Source organism: Vombatus ursinus, unplaced genomic scaffold, assembly GCF_900497805.2.
Source record: "Vombatus ursinus unplaced genomic scaffold, bare-nosed wombat genome assembly UNPS02014832.1, whole genome shotgun sequence".
In the NCBI taxonomy this organism is placed as follows: domain Eukaryota; kingdom Metazoa; phylum Chordata; class Mammalia; order Diprotodontia; family Vombatidae; genus Vombatus; species Vombatus ursinus.
In genome coordinates, this window is record NW_020954610.1 from 3486498 (window position 1) to 3506118 (window position 19621).

At 39.3% G+C, this 19621-nt stretch overlaps 1 protein-coding gene across 1 annotated transcript in view; it reads left to right on the plus strand.

Moving 5' to 3' along the window:
* The window catches only part of LOC114025680, a 176953-nt gene that overhangs the window by 17710 nt on the left and 139622 nt on the right, over positions 1–19621 (plus strand). The window contains exons 5-7 of the mRNA XM_027839150.1: positions 6596–6724; positions 11268–11323; positions 13233–13383. Coding sequence (XP_027694951.1) covers positions 6596–6724; positions 11268–11323; positions 13233–13383 — 336 coding nt within the window. The remainder of the gene's footprint in view (positions 1–6595; positions 6725–11267; positions 11324–13232; positions 13384–19621) is intronic.

The following is a 19621-nucleotide window of genomic DNA, read 5'->3' on the forward strand; positions in this document are numbered from 1 at the left end:
TGCCCAGCGTTACATAGTTCATGTGTTTGAGTCTAGATTCAAATCCAGGTTTTCCTGACTCCAAGTCCTCTTTTGGGCTGGAAGTCAAGAGAGCTGGGCCTCTGACTAGCTGTGTGACATTGGAGAAATCATGTCTCCACTTTGAGCTTCATTTTTCTTATTGGTAAAAGTAGGAATTTGGGATTGGTCATCTCTAAAGGTCTTTCTGGTGCAGATATTCTGTTGACAACACAGGGATTACAGTTATCAAAGAAGTGGAATAGAATACAATAAAGTTTGTCACTAAACTTTTAAGTGAGCATAACTTAATCTTTCCTGAATGACTCAGAAGTCTGCTGGAAGGATGCACCATAGTTAATAAGAACTATGTAGAATGTTGTATCTGTAAAAGATTATTCTGTACAACGGACCATAGAGATAATATAACTTCTTTTTTATTGCTTTTTATTGCTGAGAAAAAATGAGGCCTAGAGAGGAGAAATGACATTATCCAAGGATCAGGATTTGAATTTAGGTCTTTTAACTCCAAACCTGGTATACTTTTCATCAGATCAATAAATCAAGCCAAATCAAAAACACATATACATTTCTAGATTTCATAATACATTCTAGCATCTTTAAGTAGTAAAAAAAATCCTAGCTTAGAGATGCAAACACAATTATCAAAATTGTATTTTGTCTTATTTTTGTGTGTCAAAAAACCCTGAAGTCAACAAATCTTTTTGCTTTGGGAATGGGAGGGGGTATTGTGGAACCTTATTTTGAAATTTAGGTCTTCTTTCAAAAGGAAACACCACTGTCCTGTGTAGTTTTACAGTATCATCAAAGACCATATTTAAAAATCATGTTGCATTTTTGAAATGATATGCATAAATCAACCTTACAAAGGCTAATAGAATCCTAATTAGCTGAGTATTGAAGATCAGAAAGCTTGTTATGCTTCACTTTATAAATGACTATGTTAATTATTAAGTAATGGTCATTGTCATCATCAGAATGTTCATTCATTATTGCATGGCACGTGCCGGGCACTGTTGGCCAAGGCAAGTTCAGCAGGTACGGTCACTGCTTTCCATGAGGTTTTGTCCTAAAACAAATAATAACTTACACAAATACCAAGTAGCGCACACACCCCTGCCCATATTTTGACCAACACTGAACCACTGAAACAATTACTTACAGACATTAGTGCAAAGAGTTTACTTTATTCTTTGGGGGAGATGGAAGGATTGCTTATGGCCCTTAGCCCCGTGATGTGGGGAGGTGGGCAGTGTATGAGCTGGGGCTTTGTGAGTGATTAACAAACAGAGAATGTCAACAAAGTCATTCTTTATAGTGGTCTAAACACAATGTTCATAGGTTCCAGAGATCAAAGAGAACCTAATAGGTCAAAAATCTTAGCGAGAAATCCATGAAGTAACAGCTCCAGTAGGCTGGGCAGCAAGATCTGCTTCGAGTTTAGAAAGAACAGGTCCAAAGCCATGGGGTATACCCAGAACCCAGGCAGGAAAACAACATTTGGGAAGGGGTAGGGTGCATTAAGTCAGAGTAGGTGGTTTCACTAAATATCAATCAGCTCCTTTCCTCATTTTATGACTTTACCACATTGCTTGTCACTTCCATCTTCCAGTTAGGGAAGACCAGTGGATGTGAATATGTGAGCTGGATTATTCAGGCCAAGGAGGGTGCAAATTAGCCACTTGACTGATAGTTAAGGAAGGAAAAATCTTATTGATAACATGTTTTAAAAATGTCTTTTGAAATCATATCTTCTGTATTTAACATTGCCTAGATTTCCCTTTCTCTATTCCTTTCCAGAGAGTTATTTCTTATAGCAAAGGATTTTGCCAACATCTTTAAAAAACTCTGCTTGCAACTTTAAAAAGAAGATAATCAAAGACATAGTAGTTAACTCCTAATTGAGTCCAGCTAGAGCAGAGTTGTGTGATAAGTGCTTTTATCTACTTTTCCCAACATTTGCCAGAGTTTGCTCGCTCTCTCTCTCTGTCTCTCTGTCTCTCTCTCTCTGTGTCTCTGTCTCTTTCTTGTCTCTCTCTCTGTGTCTCTCTGTCTCTCTTTCTCTGTCTCTGTCTCTATCTCTCTCTCATCTGATTGTTACCGATATTAATTTAGCTTTGTTAGTGGACAGGAGACAGGAGATTCCTCTCTGACACCAGGCTTGAGCACTGCCTTTGACAAAATGCAGGGCAGTCAAGCTTTCAGATAGATGAATGCCAGAAACACAGCTGTTCATGTCCACTGTTTATCATGGTTATTGGTAGAGTGACAGAAGTCAATCTTTCTTCCCATCCTCAGCTTTTTGGGTATGGTCATTTTCAATTTAACATGTATTTACTGAGGGGCTATTATATGTACAACATGGGAGATACAGATATATATGCAATGTAGTCCCTGCACTTATGGAGCTTATAGTATGGTTGGGGTAGTGAGTCACACCCACTTGCAACAGTTAGAAAATGACACAAGTATTAAGTAGGGAGGTGCTCTATTATGTAGAATCCTGTTCCAAAATATAGATTTGGAAAGTTGAATTTCCATGCCTCTAAAGCAGAATCCTTGGTAGTGAAGTTTAGTTTGAATGAATAATAAGTTCAAATTATAGAATAGCAAAATACAAAATAATTTATTTTTTGCTGTTTTCTGATTACTTGACTTATTACTTATAAACACTGTTGTAAATGAATATCACTAGGTAAAAAAGGGTAAATTGATGAAAAAAAGTTCAATTTACAGTTGGCCTGTGTTAAGTAATGCACATTGGTTTGAATCCCTGATATGCCATTTAGTTGTGTTACCTTTGGCAAATCATTTAACCTTTTTGGGTCTCAGTTTCCTCATCTGTAAAATGAAGAGATTGGACTTGATGATCTCTAAAGTCTCTTCTAGCTTTAAATCTGTGATCCTATATATAATGATTTATGATCATATATATATACATATATATGTCTACATATTTATCTTCCTATATAAGCAATAGCTTTAAGGGCCTGTGGTTTTATGAACATGAATATTCCCTCCATTGACTGACAGTAATTGTTTTATGCCTAAGTAAGTGCTTTCTCTGAATTGCTGGGGTTGTATAAGATCATATTTTCTGGAAGCTAAGTTATGCTGCTGAGTGTCCCCATGTAAAGTTAGGCTGCTGGTCCTAGGATGGTCTAACACAAGTCCCATAGAAATGCCCATCCAGCTTTCCATCATTTCCAGTAATAATAGTGACTTAAATTTATATGGAGCTTTAAGGTTTATAAAGCAGTTTCTTTACAACTACCCTATGTAGTAGGTAATACAAGTGTTAATTCATGAATGACAAAACTGAGGGTCAGACATTTAAAAACAATTTTTTTGGGGGGGCAATTGGGGTTAAGTGACTTGCGCAGGGTCACACAGCTAGTAAGTGTTAAGTGTTTGGTGTGGATGTGAACTCAGGTCGTCCTGACTTCAAGGTTGGTTCTCTATCTACTGCGCCACCTAGCCGCCCCTAGGAAAATTTCTTAAATAGGGTCCCGAAGCTAGTAAGTGTCAGAGGTCTGACTTGAATTGAGATTTCCTAATTTCACCCATGAATGTATTGCCTTTGTGTTCCAGAATTCTGAAATCTTATCCAACCACAATCTATTGGCTTTTCACATCTCTCTGATTACTCTTATAAAACCCCATATTTTGTTTGCACTGTGAACTCCAATCCCTTGAACCTTCAGTTCTCTCATAGGCTACCTCCCCTGACTAGCCACTCTTTTCTCTTTTCCCCATCTTGGTCTCTTGGCGAACCAATTCACCTCGACACTGTTCTCCTCTCTTGAATCCTAAGCCTCCTTAACAAATCCACAGCCATGGATCACTCCCACCATTTGCTGCCTTCAGTCCTGAGGCCCTCACTTCTTTGGCAATTCTACTATACCTCCCTTACCAATTCACGATCCCACTCTCTATAACAGCTCTTCCAAACCGTTTCATCTTCCCCCTACCCTCTCAGCTGAGAACTTGACCTCATATTTTACTGAAAAAAATGAGACCACTCACCATGTGCTGCCTCTTCTGCCCTCTTCTTCATCTTTTATCATTCTAATGCCTTCTGTCACTCTCTCCTCCTTTACCCCTGTCTCACATGATAAAATAACCTCACTCTTTACCAAGGCTGAACCCTCTACTCGCTCAAGTGATCCAATCGATTGCCCCTTCTGCCATCCCCACTCTATCACTTATTTTCAATTTCTCCCTGTCTACTGGCTCATTTCTTACTGTCTACAAACATGCCCTTGTCTCCCTCATCCTGAAGAATTCCCTCATTTGATCCTTCCATCCTCACTATCATCCTATATTTCTTCTGCACTTTGTAGCTAAACTCCTTAAAAAGGCCATTTACAAAAGGCACCTCCTCTTTCTGTCCTCTCACTCTCTTCTTAACCTCCTATAATTCAGCTTCCAACCTTATCTGAGAGCATTGAAACTGTTCTCTCCAAAGTTACTAATGATTTCTTAGTTGCCAAATCCAATGGCTTTTTTTTCAATCCTCATTGACCTCTCCGCAGGCTTGACACTGTTTATCACCCTCTTCTCCTTGATACTCTTTTCTCTCTAGATTTTCCCCAAACCATTTTCTCCTGGTTCTCCTCCTACCTATCTGGTCACTCCTTCTCTGTCTCCTTTGTTGGACCATCTTCCAAATCATGCCTTTTAACCATAGATGTCCCACAAAGCTCTGTCCTGAACTCTCTTTTTTCCCTCTATACTTTGTTTAGTGATTTAGTGATCAATTCTCATGGATTTAATTGTCATCTCTATGCTGATGATTCTCAAATCTACCTATCTTGCCCCAAACTCTCTGCTGATCTCCAATCTCACATCTCCAACTGTCTTTCAGACATCTCATACTCAATGTCCAGAAGATATCTTAAACTCAACATGTCCAGAATGGCATTTTTACCTTTCCCAAAAACCATCCCTTCCCTTCCACCTTCCCTATGACCATCAAAGGCAGCACAATCCTCCCAATCCCTCAGACTCACAACCTAGGAATCACCGTTGGCCCTTCACTATCTCTCACCCTCTTCCTCCCCACCACCCTCCATATCCAATCTGTTGCCAAGGCCTGTGGATTTTACCTTCCCAACATCTTTTGAATATGCCTCCTTCTATCCTCTGGCAATGCCACCATAGACCCTCATCACCTCCCACTACATTATTGCAACAGCATGCTATTGCAGGGTCTGCCTGCTTCAAGACTATTACCTCTCTGGTTCATTCTCCATTCAGCCACCAAAGTCTAATTGTGCCACCGCTCTACTTAATAAACTCCAGAGGCTTCCTATTGCTTCCTGGATCAAATACAAAATGCTCTGCTTGGCATTTAAAGTCCTTCATAAACTAGCCCCCCCTTACCTTTCCAATCTCCTTCTACCTTACTCCTAACCACATACTCTTCTATCCAGTAACACTGACCTCCTTGCTGTTCCATGAAGAAGACATCTATCTCTTGTCTCTGAACATTTTCTCTGGCTGTCCCCCATGCCTGGAATGTTCTCCTTCCTCATATGCTTCTACTGACTTTTCTGTCTTTAAGTCTCAGCTAAAATCCCATCTTTTACTGGAAGCTTTGTATATACCTTGCTTTTTATATATTCATTTTCATATTGTCTCTCTCATTAGATTGTAAGCTCCTTGAGGGCAGGGACTATCTTTTTCCTTTTTTTTTTCTCTGCAGTGCTTAGCTAAGTACCTGGCACATAGCAGGTCCTTTAAAATGTTTATTGATTGACTGCTTCACTGGAGCAATGGAAGGGAGCTTGAGTTTTTGAAGGCTATGGCAATGGAGCAAAAACTCTGACAAATTCTATCAAGTTGGAAAGGCATTGGATACTGCACTGATGGTGGGTTGCATATCTGTTGGTTATCCTAGTCTAGGTTCATCACCTTCAGAAGGTTAGGCCCTGGGGGACAGATCTTTTCACGACCTTATGACTTATGACACACTTCAGGAACTTATGACATAGTCTGCTAATGTGTAGAGGAATCATGATCATCATTGGTACCCTGGTGAAATAAAAAAAAAAAAATCAGGTGTTGAAGTGACTTATCTACCTGCCCAGCCCAGTGATACCTATGAAAACCTATCGGATACAAGTTTGAAAAACATCGTCTTCTCTACCAATAAGATCGTTTGGATGCTACTTCTTGAGGAAGAGAATTCAAAGAGTCATATACCTTCTCTTGTGTTATACTAGTGAGTCAACAGGGATTTATTAAGTGTTTACTCTGCCAGACACTGAGTTGCAGTGATACAAAATTTTTCAGAAGGTAAACAAAAGGTTACAGAAGATACAAAGAAAGGCAAAAACATGGTCCCTGACCTTAAGGAATATGCATTCCAACTGGGGAAACAGTATGTACATAATTAAGTACATATATGATATAAATATATATACACATATCCACACACAGTGTAAATGAAAGTAATTGCAGAGGTAAGTCACTATTGGGGCAGGAACTGGGAAAGGCTCCTTGAAGAAGTAAGTAGGATCTTTACTGGAAATAGTCGATAATTTTATAGTTACAATTTTTCTGTTTCTGATAGGTTGTGCAGTTATTGAGGAAATAAATGTATACCCTGCCCAAACATCAATGAGTCCTCTGCTTACCAAAGACCAGCAGCAGCCAATGCGATATCAAAACTCAACAGGACTTTGTGGCAAAGTTTGCACAGGTAAATAGGGGATTAAGGGGGGTGGTAGAGATGCCTGAGGTGTTCAGAGAACCTTGTGTATTTCATTCCATTCTCCACTTTCTTCCTTTATAATCTGTATTATTGTTTTCAAGAGGCATTCAGCCTTCTTTCTGATGGCATTAGCTTCTGTGTCCTCAGACAACTTTGTCATAGGGTAAAAGCTGGCCGGCTCAGCATTCTGTTCCCTAGAAAACAATTGATCAGCATATGGATACTTTTTCAGTAAGATAATTGTTTTTAAGGACAATTGTACTGAATGATTAAGAGGTTATCCTATAGTCTGCTTTTAGCTTTGGTTGTGATCTATAGTTCCACTGACACTGACCTAAAAGTTTAAAAAAAAAGCATCAAAGGAAAATTACTTTATGGTAGCCTTGAAAATAGTTGTTGTTTTAAAAATAACAACAGTATCTCACATTTTTATGGCACTTTATGGTTTACAAAGCACTTTCCTCATAAAAATCTTAGGAGGCAGTGGGTAGTATAAATTTTATTATCATCATTTTACAGACGAGGAAACAACTCTCAAAGAGATAAAATAGCTTGCCCCTTACCACACAGCTAGTGAGTGTGTCTAACACAAATACAGGTGTTCTTACTTCCAAGCTAGGTCTCTTTTTAAGGTACCATGCTATGACACTTAGACTAATTTATATTAGTCACATGTAAAGCCACAGGTGGTATTTGTGTGAATTTTAATACTAAATCTGTTACTGACTAGTCTTGTGATTTTCAGTAAGTTACTTCACATCTCTCTTTTTCAATTTTATCACCTGTAAATCAATCAATGAATAAACATTTTTAAAGGGCCTACTCTGTGCCAGGCACTATGCTAAGAACTGCAGATTAAAAAAAAGAGTCAAAAGACAGTCCCTACTCTCAAGGAGCTTATAATCTAATGAAAGAGACAATATGAAAACAAATATATTCAAAATAACGTATAGACAGGATAAATAGGACAAATTAACAGAAAGAAGGCATTAGAATTAAGGTCTGGGAAAGGCTTCCAGTAAAAGATGGGATTTTAGTTTGGGATTTAAAGGAAGACAGAAAAGTCAGTAGGAAGAGATAAGGAAGGAGAATGTTCCAGGCATGGGGGACAGCCAGCGAAAATGTCCAGAGACAAGAGATAGAGGTCTTCTTCATGGTATAGCCAGGAGGCCAGTGTCACTAGATGGAAGAGTATGTGGTTAAGAGGAAGGTAGAAGAAGACTGGAAAGGTAGGAGGGGGCTAGTTTGTGAAGGACATTAAATGCCAAAGAGGGAATTTTATATTTGATCCGGGAGGCAACAGGAAGCCACTCGAGTTTATTGAGTAGGGGGATGGCATGATTAGACCTGAACTTTAGGGAAATGACTTTGTTGGCTGAATGCAGGATGAACCAGAGTGGGGATAGTCTTGAAGCAGGCAGTCTCACCAGCAGGCTGTTGCAATAATGTAGTGTGAGGTGATGAAGGTCTGTGGTGGCATTGCCAGAAGAAGGCATATTCAAAAGATGTTGGAAAGGTAAAATCCATAGGCAACGGATTGAATATGGTGGGTGGTGGGGAGGAAGAGGGTGAGTGAAGGGCCAAGGATGATTCCTAGGTTATGAGTCTGAGGGATTGGGAGGATTGTGCTGCCCTTGATAGTCATAGGGAAGGTAGGAGGGAGGGGATGGTTTTTGGGAAAGGTAAAAATTCAGTTCTGGACATGTTGAGTTTAAGATGTCTTCTGGACATTGAGTTTGAGATGTCTGAAAGACAGTTGGAGATGTGAGATTGAAGATCAGCAGAGAGTTTGAGGCAGGATAGGTAAATTTGAGAATCATCAGCATAGAGATGACAATTAAATCCATGGGAGTTGATGATGTCACTAAGTAAAGTACCATGGAGGGGAAAAAGGGTCCAGGATAGAACCCTTAAGGACACCTGTAGTTGGAGGGTATGACATGGATGAGGGATCTAAATAAAGGGGTTGGACTAGAACTAGATGCTCTGGAAGGTCCCTTCCTTCAGGGTCCTTTGACTTTTGATTGCCAGAAACATGTCACCCCTGCACAGACCCATGCTTGAGAAGGACTCAAAAGCTGTCCTCAATAATGCAGCTCTCCCTGACTTTTTGATATATAATCATCATTGCCTAAACTAAACTGTAAGGTGTTCTGTGTACTCAAGACCCCAGGCAACTTCCACAATGGCTCAACTCACTGGACATCCTTAGGGCTTCTCCTCCTCCTCCTGCTCCTCCTCCTCCCCCTCCCCCTCCCCTCCCTCCTCCTCCCCTCCCTCCTCCTCCCCCTCTCCCCCTCCTTCTCCCCCTCCTCCTCCTCTTCCTCCTCCATCTGTCTTCATCTTTTCTTCATCTTTATCTTCTTCATCTCATCTTCTTTTCTCTTCTTCCTCTTCATCATCATCTTCATTATCATCATGATGCACTTTAAAGTTTTTATAGTGTGTATAATGTGGGTGTGATACCTCAACCCACTTTCTCTTCTTTCTTATTTTTCTGGAATGGTTTTATTACCCAATCTGCACTTACCCTGTTTGAGGTTCCCAGAGCAGGAAGCCATGATTCTACAACTCACTTTCAGGGTAATCCTTGTGGGAATAAATGCATTCTTTCTGCTTTACATGCTACTCCTGATCCCTACACCAATGTGTTTCTCATTGAACAAATTAGCCAGATGAACTACATCTACTCTTAATCAGAAATATTTACTAAACTGAAGGTAAAGCAAGAATAATTATAACACTTTACCTATAAACCAGGGACACATTCTCCTTATGCACACAGTGTCCTCAGAGGAGAGAGTGGGCACAAATTCACGGAGCCATAGTGGGAAGCACATGCTTAGGGAATCATTTTTGCCTGGGGCAACTCACAACTCTGGACTATAGTCTTTGAATTCATCTATCTCCCTTAGGGTCCATGTGTGCAACAATTCAATGAGGGCTGGGACCACTCCTCTTCTGGGTCTCTCTTTTCTCCTGCTGGGAAAGGCTGATTCCCAGCTGGGGACTTCTCTTTGGAGTTGCTAAGGAAGCATTATGCTCTTTCATCAAAAGAGAAGCCCTAAGCCTGGGATCTGTAAAGCTTTTCCAGGTCTCTCTCTTTGGCTGGGCTTTGAAGGTTTTTTATCTCTCAGTTTGAGCTCTCCTCTCTGTTTCCAGACCTGACCTATGTTGTCCTACCTCTGAAGAGTCTCTCTGTCTCTCTCTGTCTCTGTCTCTCTCTTCTCTGATATGTGTGTGTGTGTATACACACTATATATATATATATCAGTCTCTATATCCTCTCTGATTATATATTACACATACATACATGCATACATATATATGCACACACATATATGCTTTAATTCATTTAGAGAGCTAGTCTTGACCAACTCTGCTGCTTTGAAGTAGTATCTATTATGTGAAATAACTCACCTTAATCTCATGAAGAAAAGCCCAAATTCATATTTCTGCCAGCCATGTAACTATTAGGCAAGATACTTTTGTCCCATAGTCAAGAAACAATTCTAAATATCAGCTTTCATCCTTAAAATTCTCATATCAGTCATATGAAAATTAGATCCTGGGAAATAGGATACATTGGTCGTCTGAGTATTTTTTATCTGTTGGCTGTTTTTTTCAGTGCTTTTCTAACACCTGTCCTTGATTCTACCCCTTTCCCTTTGGAAACCATCCACATCTGAAAGAAATAACCCATTATACACATTAAGTTATTATTAACCCCTCCCCCCCATTTTGTATATGAAGGAATTGAGATTAAGAGAGGAGTCTTGGTTCTTCCTGTGTTTTCTGTCTTAGAGCAGCCTCAGGGTGGAAGAAGCTCTAGTTTGGTCTTCAAGGCTTTTTTTCTATAGGGGGTGCTTGATAGCCCCATAGCTCACCTGCCTTGGTTTCCTGACTTTTATAAAGCCTTATGAGTCTAACAATCTATAGTTCTGTATTTATCCCCCATCATTATTAGTCCTGCCTACATTTGTCAATACTTGTCCCACTTCTTCACATACTTTTTTCCTTCTTATCCAGAAGCAGATATAACATGAAAAGGCAAGTACAAATATAATCCTATTCCACATTCTCCCACCTTGAAGGACCTAATCTCACTTATGGTAATCTGAACTCATTTCCAGACATGCTATATCCTTTCAGCAGATACTCCCAGTTATTGTAAAAGGCAAACAAAAACTGGAATAGATCTGAAAAGAGTATGCAATTAATTTCTATACCTCATTCCTTTTTGTTTGCTAAAATATCATGGTCCCTTTGTATGACCTTGATAAAATAGCCACTGATTACAGGTTTAAAATGGATCAGCTCACCTGATTCTTCCCAAGTGAGTTCTTCATTGTAAGGCCCCCTTGTTTCTGTGAGGCTTAGTGGGGGTGGGGGAGAACCTTGGGGACATTTGGCTTCTCTTTATTTTTTTCTCTTCCCATCCCTCAATAGATATATACGTGGATGCATTGTAACACATTTATATACCACTTTCTGAAGTTTCCATGCTAAATATTCTATTACCTTTTCCTAGGGTCTACACCCAAATACCTTTGCAAGAATGATTTGGAGAGAGAAATGGCAAATAAGGTAATTGTGTCATGCATAGCATGAGATAGCCAATGAAATGGTCTTGCTGTTATTTCTTTGATTCCTAACCCCACCCCACAATATGCACAAAAAGCAAAAACAATGAGAAGCAAACCTTGTTCAGCAAGAATAAGTCACTAGACAATGGCATAGGTGCATGGGAATGCAGAATAAGAAAGATGAATAGATTTAATTTCCAGTTATTCTCTAGCCTGAATTCTTGCTTCTTTCTTTTCTTAAAAAAATTACATATTTCTCCAAATTATTTCCCCTAATGGAGTCATAAAAATTATAGACAGAATATATTCCTGAGTCCTAAAACAATTGCTGATAATTATATATCATAATTATATATAATATGTATTATGACACATATAATTACATAATTTTATATGTGGTCTCCCCCAATTACAGTGAGAATTCCTTGATAGCAGGGACTTTTTTTTTTCTTTCTTGATAGTGTATCCTCAGTTTTTAAGCATAGCGTTTGGTACATAGAAGGTGCTTAATCATGATTTTCATATATTTATATATACATATGAATCAAATGATCAGAGCTATCACTAAGAACTTTTGTACAAGGGACAAGTAGAACTGGACACAAATTTGAGGGAGGAGGAGGAGAAAACAGAGACCCCAGAGTGCCTCTGGGGCAGGATGTCAGGAATGGGTAGGGCAAAGTAGAGATTGAATTCATTCACCTGCTATCTATCGCTTCTTATCTTAATCAATTAGCCTTGCCAGTTTAATACTAAACTCTATCATTTAAATTTGTGTTCTGGAGAGCTGTAGTTGTTTGCAGTGTCTTCTAAAAAGCCCATGGCTCTTGTAAATAAAGGTGTGAATCTCCCAAGTTTTGCTAAAGATCTTGGTGGACAATATCTTTTCCTGTGTATTTTCTTTTCTCTAGGCCATCTATGATAGTGTAAAAAATATGATTTATATGATGAAAATGTAACTGTGAGTAAATGATAGGACAAAAGCATCCCACAAATAGTTCTTGAGGGCTTAGTCTGCTCAGGGTCCTGTAGGGGATACAGAGATAATGAATTAGATGGAAGACCCTTGTCCTCAAGGGGCTTGTAAGTGAGAGAACTATAAAACATTGAAAATATGACAAATGGCCCAAAAGAATTTAAAGTTTGGAAACTTCACACATCTGAAGATTAATATAAATGAGGGCCAGATTTCTTAAAGGCATAATAGGCCCAAGTATTTGCTTGTTGATTATATTTTATGCCTAGGTTTAATGAATAATATTCTTCTAGCTACAGATACTCCTTTTAATTCTGTATTTAAGTATTTAATAAATGTTGATTTCCTTCCACCTGCTCAATGCTCTATAGACTACATAAAAAAATAAAACCTACCTATGGGGGATTTTTTCATAAAGAGTATGTGATTTTTAATCCACAAATCATCCCACTAGGTATTCTCAGGATAGACATACTCAACTTCTGTTATAAGGTTCAAAGTCCTGAGCTACTTTGTAGCTATCATAGGTGGGATCTATTGACTGAGGAAATCGTTCTGAGTCATTGCTGGTACCACAACTGGGTAACTAGGCTCACTGGGAAAATAGGAGAAAGGGATAGTTCTTGTTGGACATGTGTAGACTCCTCTGAGCTTCTTTCCTTGCAGATGTCTAAGATCTGTTCCTTTCTCTACTCAGGTTAGGTAAAGTGGCTTTATTTTATTTTATTTTTTGAGGCAATTGGTGTTAAGTGACTTGGCCATGGTCACTTAGCTAGTAAGTGTATGAGGCCAGATATGAACTCCAGTCCTCCTGATTCCAAGCCCTGTGCTCTATTCACTGTGCCACCTAGCTGAAGTGACTTCATTTTAAATACATGGAATCTTTCCTTGAACCTGGAATATTTGGTCACATATTAACTCTGTTTCCTTCTAGAAGAATAAAGGAGACTCAGCACTCTCTTTGTGGCAGCTTCTGCCAGATGAAATATGGATCTGCATCTTTTCCCTTCTGTCTCATAAGGAACTCTCCTGTATTGCACAAGTTTGCCATCATTTCTGCCGGCTTGCGAGTGATAACAGCTTTTGTAAGTAGAAAGAAACACACACAACACACACATGCGCATATATATCCCATATTTTTTATTTTAAACAAATATTGCATTCTATGGTGTATTGGCAAGAACACTGAATTTAGGTCAAAGGACTCAAATTAGAAACCTGACTCTGCTTTCTGTGACCTGGGAAAGGTGATTTAATTTTTAACAATAACAACAACTCACATTTACATAGCACTTACTAAACGCCAGGTACTGTGCTAAGGGCTTTGCAAATATTATCTCATGTGATCCTTACAACAACCCTGGGAGGTAGGTGTATTGTTATTCCATTTTACAGTTGAGGAAATTGAGGCAGACAGAAGTTAAGTGAATTGCCCAAGGTCACACAGATAGTAAACATCTGAGGTTAGAATTGAACTCAGATCTTCTTGATTCTAGGTCCAGTGCTTTTTCTATCCACTTCTAAAAATTATTCAATTTCATCTGTAAAATGAGCAAATTGGATTAGAGGATTTCTAAAAGCCTTTTCATCTCTAACTCCTAGGATCCAAAATTCAGGAGGGACCTTGTGATCAAAACCTTGTGATCTCATTTGGCAACTAACTTTATCCTTCATAGGATGATTTCCCTGTTAACTGAATGAAACATTTTAGAATATTAATATCATTTATCATTTGTATATCCCTTTCTAGTTTACAAAGTACTTTCATTTTCATCAGCTCCTTTGATTTATTCATTCAATAAGCATTTATTAAGGTCCTACTACGTATCAGGAACTATACTAGGCATTGAGGGTACAAAGTCAAAGCCAAAATAATCCTGCCCTCAAGGAGCATACATACTACTGGGGGAAACATCATGGACAAGTTAACTAAATACAAAATACATAGAGGAAAAAGCATTTATTGAGTGCCTACTATATGCTAAGAACTTTACAAGTATCTCATTTGATCCTTGAAGCAATAATGTGAAATAGGTGCTATTATTATGCATATTTTACAAATGTGAAAATTAAGGCAAACAAATTAAGGGACTTGTCCAGGGTCACACAGCTAGTTAAATGTCTGAGGTGGGATTTTTTCTCAGGTTTTCTTGATTCCATTCCTCTAGTCACGTTTACCCTATACAACATCCTATCTCCTATGTCTGTCATTTTCTATAGGGTGGCCTCTTTTGCCAGACTGCCCTCCTTCCTCATTTGACCTACTGTAATAGATGTGGTCAAGGCTCAGTATAAGTGCTACATGCTGTAAGATGCCTTCCCTTGATTTCTCATTTATTCTTGCTCAATGCCTTACCCACCCAGCAACACACACAATTCTCTTTTGAAATTTATTTTGAGATGGCTACTATGTACCAGGTGTTATACTAAATACTTTAAAAATAATATCTTATTTGATCCTCCTAACAACTCTTCAAGGTAAGTGCTATTATTATCCCCATTTTATAGATGAAGAATCTGAGGCAAATAGAAGTTAAAAGACTTGCCCAAGGTCATACAACTAGTATGTATCTATTACTGGGGTAGTAGATGTAGAGTAGAGAGAAGGACAAAGGTATTTTTTCTTTATATATGAGGCAGATATATTTTTTCTCCATTTCCCAAGAAGTAAACTGAGGTTCAGGAAGAAATGACTTGTCCAAGATGGCAAATGGTGGAACAGAGACTGAAGCCCAGGTTTCAGGCTGTTGGTCTCACTATCCCACATTGCCTCTTTGGAAGGTGCTGACCCTTTGAAGGTGCTCTGTGTTTTACTCTGGCCATTAGCATACCAGTGAGAGCAGTGCTGTTGCAACAATCCATGAGGGTAGATGTGTGTCCCTCATTATTAAGTGAGGCACTTCTGATGGAGGGCCCTGGGAGAACTAGGCTCAGTGAAAGATCGAATGCTAACTATATTTAGGGGTGGCTCTGCTCTCTGGCAAGTGGCTGGGCTCCCCCTAACAGCAAGATTCAAAAGGTGATGGTCAAAATTCAAGCTTCATCATACTCATATAGTAGAGAGAAATTTTGTTGGAAATAGCTGGAAAATCATAGGATTCCTAGTGATTAGAACTTACTTAGTATTGTATAATAATACTACTGATAATATAATAATAAACCCTCAGTGGAAGTCAGAATCGGGTGACCTCCAAGAAGCCAATGTTCAGCCTTTTTGATTCCTGAGTCCACTGAATCACATGTTGCTGTGTGAGCGTGATTTTGGTGATGGTTGGTCTTCTGGGACAAGGGAAATTCTTCCTTTAAAAATTGGTGATGGCTGCACTATTCCGAAAATAGCTTTAGAAGCCGAATGTCCTAGAAACATGATGGTAAATACTTTGGCATCCCTAGCAGTTCTCCCTTCCCCCTCACTTCCTCTCCCTCTCCTGCTTCCTCTCCCTTTTTTCCCCCTCTCCCTCTTCTCTCTCTCTGTTTCTCATCTCTCTGTCTCTCTCTCCCTCCCTCCTTCCCTCCCCCCTCTCTGCTTCCCTTCTTTCTTCCTTCTCTTTTTCTCTTTCCCTCTTTTTATCCCTCTCTCTCCTGCACATTTTCATTAATTTGTTAACAATGTCTCATATTAAAACAAAAATTTTCCTATGGAAAAATTGACAAAAGGAAAAGCTCCTAATTATTCATGGGTCCCTGTGATGGGAGGTCACTATACAGCTCTGATGCTGCATGGCACTGGGAGCTTCACTGGGGGAATGAATGGTTAGATCACTGTTGGCTTAGTTAGGAAATAAGTAGAATTCCTCTGCTCTGTAGTGAGAGGGTAATTATGTCTGGAGGCCTTTCCTGCACAACTGATTGCTTAGGCAACCCTTGTAATTACTATGGTTGGAAGCATTAGAATGAGAAAAAATTTTTAAAGGAAAATTAGGAATGAATCAGACATCAGTCAGCATTGGGAGTGCCAGTTAACAGCATTTGTATATGTGTGGTACCTTTGTCAGTGGCTAGCATGGTACTGGTGAGTCTGGTTTAAATTCCTGCTCTGATGCTTTCTATCTCTGTGACCGTGGGCAAGGCATTTAACCACCTGGGCCTTGGTTTCCTCATCTGTAAAATTAGATTATATGACCTCTGAAGTCCTTTCTGTCTCTAGGTAAATATTCTTGTGATACTATGGCACTGCACATGGAAGAAATGGTGTGAGCAAAGATATTCGAGTAGAAAGGAGAACTTCCAAGGCTCCTGAGGGTGCGTTATAGTGCCAGGAACCACTGGCTTAGAGTTGGGATGACTTGGGTTCCAATCCCTCCGCTGACATTTGTTGTTGTTCATCCTTAGTTCTTGAAGAGGACCAATGACATCACAAGAGTGATGTCTTGACCTTCATGTGAATTGGATTTAAGTGAGGTAGGGCTGTGCAAAGTCATCAGCCTCACTTTCTCCAGAGTCATCAGAATGCAGTGGCAAGACATAGGTCAGGACGACCGGTGATGGCCCTGGATGCAGTGGGAGACCTTGGCCTTTTTAAGCTAAGGTCTTTCCCAGGTGTCAGTTTGAGGCAGCACCTGTTCAGTAATTAAAGGCTAGGTAAGAACTGAGGCAAAAGATGGTATAGTTTGCCATCACAAAAGAATCAGTCTGGGAGGGCAAGACTCCCAGAGTTTCTGGCCAGAACAGAAAGAATTGCTATTTACACTCACTCTGAGCCATCAAAAACCAAACAGAAAGGGAGTGAGCCTTGGTCTGGGACCTATTATTGGCCAATCAGTGAGAGCCGTGGTGATTTGGGTTTAAAGGCACAGTCAAGAAGCTCCATTTGAATCCCAATGAGCTTTATCAAAGCCTGGTTTTCTAGAACCCTATTTCAAGAAATCATAAATGAAAAGTACTTGAGACAAAAGAGTTGATTGTTCCAGTTTTCTGGGGGGAAAAAGACAGAATAAAGAATTAGGGAAGAAAAAATTCTAGCCCCCAAACCCAAAAATACCTTGCGAAGTCTGTGATCAAAATTTATGTTCCTTTGGACAGAGCACCCACATGTAAGGATGTGACTCTACACATGGACAGAGGGAGAAGAGGAGAAGGAGGAGAACTTGATATTCACTACCATGAGAAAGTGACCTAAATTCTCTAAGCCTAAGCTTCAGTTTCCTTACTATAAAATGAGGGTGTTGATGCTTTTAGGCCCTACTGTATAATAGCTTTCCTAAGGAACAAATGTTATAGTCTATGTAAAGTAGGGATAAGGACTAGCATTTGGATTTCCACAAGATTTTGTTGGTTTTTTTTTTGTTTGTTTTGTTTTTTGGGTTTTTTTTTGGCTAGGCAGTGGGGTTAAATGACTTGCCCAGGGTCACCCAGCTAGTAAGTGTTATGTATCTGAGGCCAGATTTGAACTCAGGTCCTCCTGAACTTAGGTCCGGTGCTCTATCTACTGCACCACCTAGCTGCCCCTCCACAAGATTTTGAGTTCCAAATTTTCTCCCCATCTCATCCCTCCCCCAAACCCTAGACAACGTGCATTCTGACTACCCTTTCTCCTAATCTACCCTCTCTTCTATCCCTTGCCCTTCTCTTATCCCCTTCCTCTTCTATTTTCCTGTAGGGCAGGGTAGATTTCTATACCCCATTGCCTGTATATCTTATTTCCCAGTTGCATGTGAAAACAAATTTTTAATATTTGTTTTTAAAACTTTGAGTACCAAATTTTCTCCCTTCCTCCCTCCCCACCCACCCTCTTTGAGAAGGCAAGCAACTCAATATAAGTTATACTTGTGTAGTCATGCAAAACACTTCCATAGTGGTCATGCTGTGGAAAACTAACTATATTTCTCTTCATCCTATCCCAGCCCCCCTCTCCCGTTTATTCTGTTCTCTCTTTTGATCCTGTCCCTCCTCAGAAGTGTTTGCTTCTGATTACCCCCTCTCCCAATCTGCCCTCCCCTCTATCATCCCCACACTCTCTTATCCTCTTGCCCCCTATTTTCCTGCAGGGTAACATAGCTTTCCATACCCAATTGAGCCGATGAGAATAAGATTCACTCATTCCCTCTCACCTTCCCTCACTTTTCCTCCACTGTAAAAGCCTTTTCTTATCTGTTTTGTGTGAGATAATTTACTCCATTCTACCTCTCCTTTTCTCCTTCCAGTATAACCCTGTCTCACTCCTTAATTTTATTCTCTAGATATCAACCTTTCATCTTCAACTCACCCTGTGCCCTCTATCAATCTATCTATACATATAATTTTTTTCCCTCCAACTACCCTAATACTGACAAAGGTCTCATGAATTACAAATATCATCTTTCCATGTAGGAATGTAAACAGTTCAACCTTAATAAGTCCCTTATGATTTCTCTTTCCTGTTTACCTCTTCATGCCTCTCTTGAGTCTTGTACTTGAAAGTCAATTTTTTTATTCAGTTCTGGTCTTTTCATCAAGATTGCTTGAAAGTCCTCTATTTCACTGAATATACATTTTTTTCCCCTGAAGGATTATATTCAGTTTTGCTGGATAGGTGATACTTGGCTGTAATCCTATCTCCTTTGCCCTCCAGAATATCATATTTCAAGCCCTGTGGTCCCTCAATGTATAAGCTGCTAAATCCTGTGTTACCCTGATTGTGTTTACACAATACTTGAATTGTTTCTTTCTGGCTGCTTGCAATATTTTCTCCTTGACCTGGGAACTCTGGAATTTGGCTATAATATTCCTAGGAGTTTTCCTTTGGGGATCTCTTTCAGGAGGAGATTGGTGAATTCTTTCCATTTCTATTTTACCCTCTGGTTCTAGAATATCAGGGCAATTTTCCTTAATAATTTCTTGAAAGATGATGTCTAGGCTCTTTTTTTGATCATGGCTTTCAGATAGCCCAATAATTTTTAAATTCTCTCTCCTGGATCTATTTTCCAGGTCAGTTGTTTTTCCAGTGAGATATTTCACATTGTCTTCTATTTTTTCATTCTTTTGGTTTTGTTTTACAATGTCTTGATTTCTCATAAAGTCACTAGTTTCCAATTGCTCCATTCTAATTTTTAAGGAAATATTTTCTTCAATGAGCTTTTGGACTTCCTTTTCCATTTGGCCAATTTTGCTTTTTAGGGCATTCTTCTCCTCATTGGCTTTTTGGACCTCTTTTGCCATTTGGGTTAGGCTATTTTTTAAGGTGTTATTTTCTTCAGTATTTTTTTGGGTCTCCTTTAGCAAGCTGTTGACTTGTTTTTCATGATTTTCTTGCATCACTCTCATTTCTCTTCCCAGTTTTTCCTCTACTTCTCTTACTTGCTTCTCAGAATCTTTTTTGAGCTCTTCTATGGCCTGGGACTGATT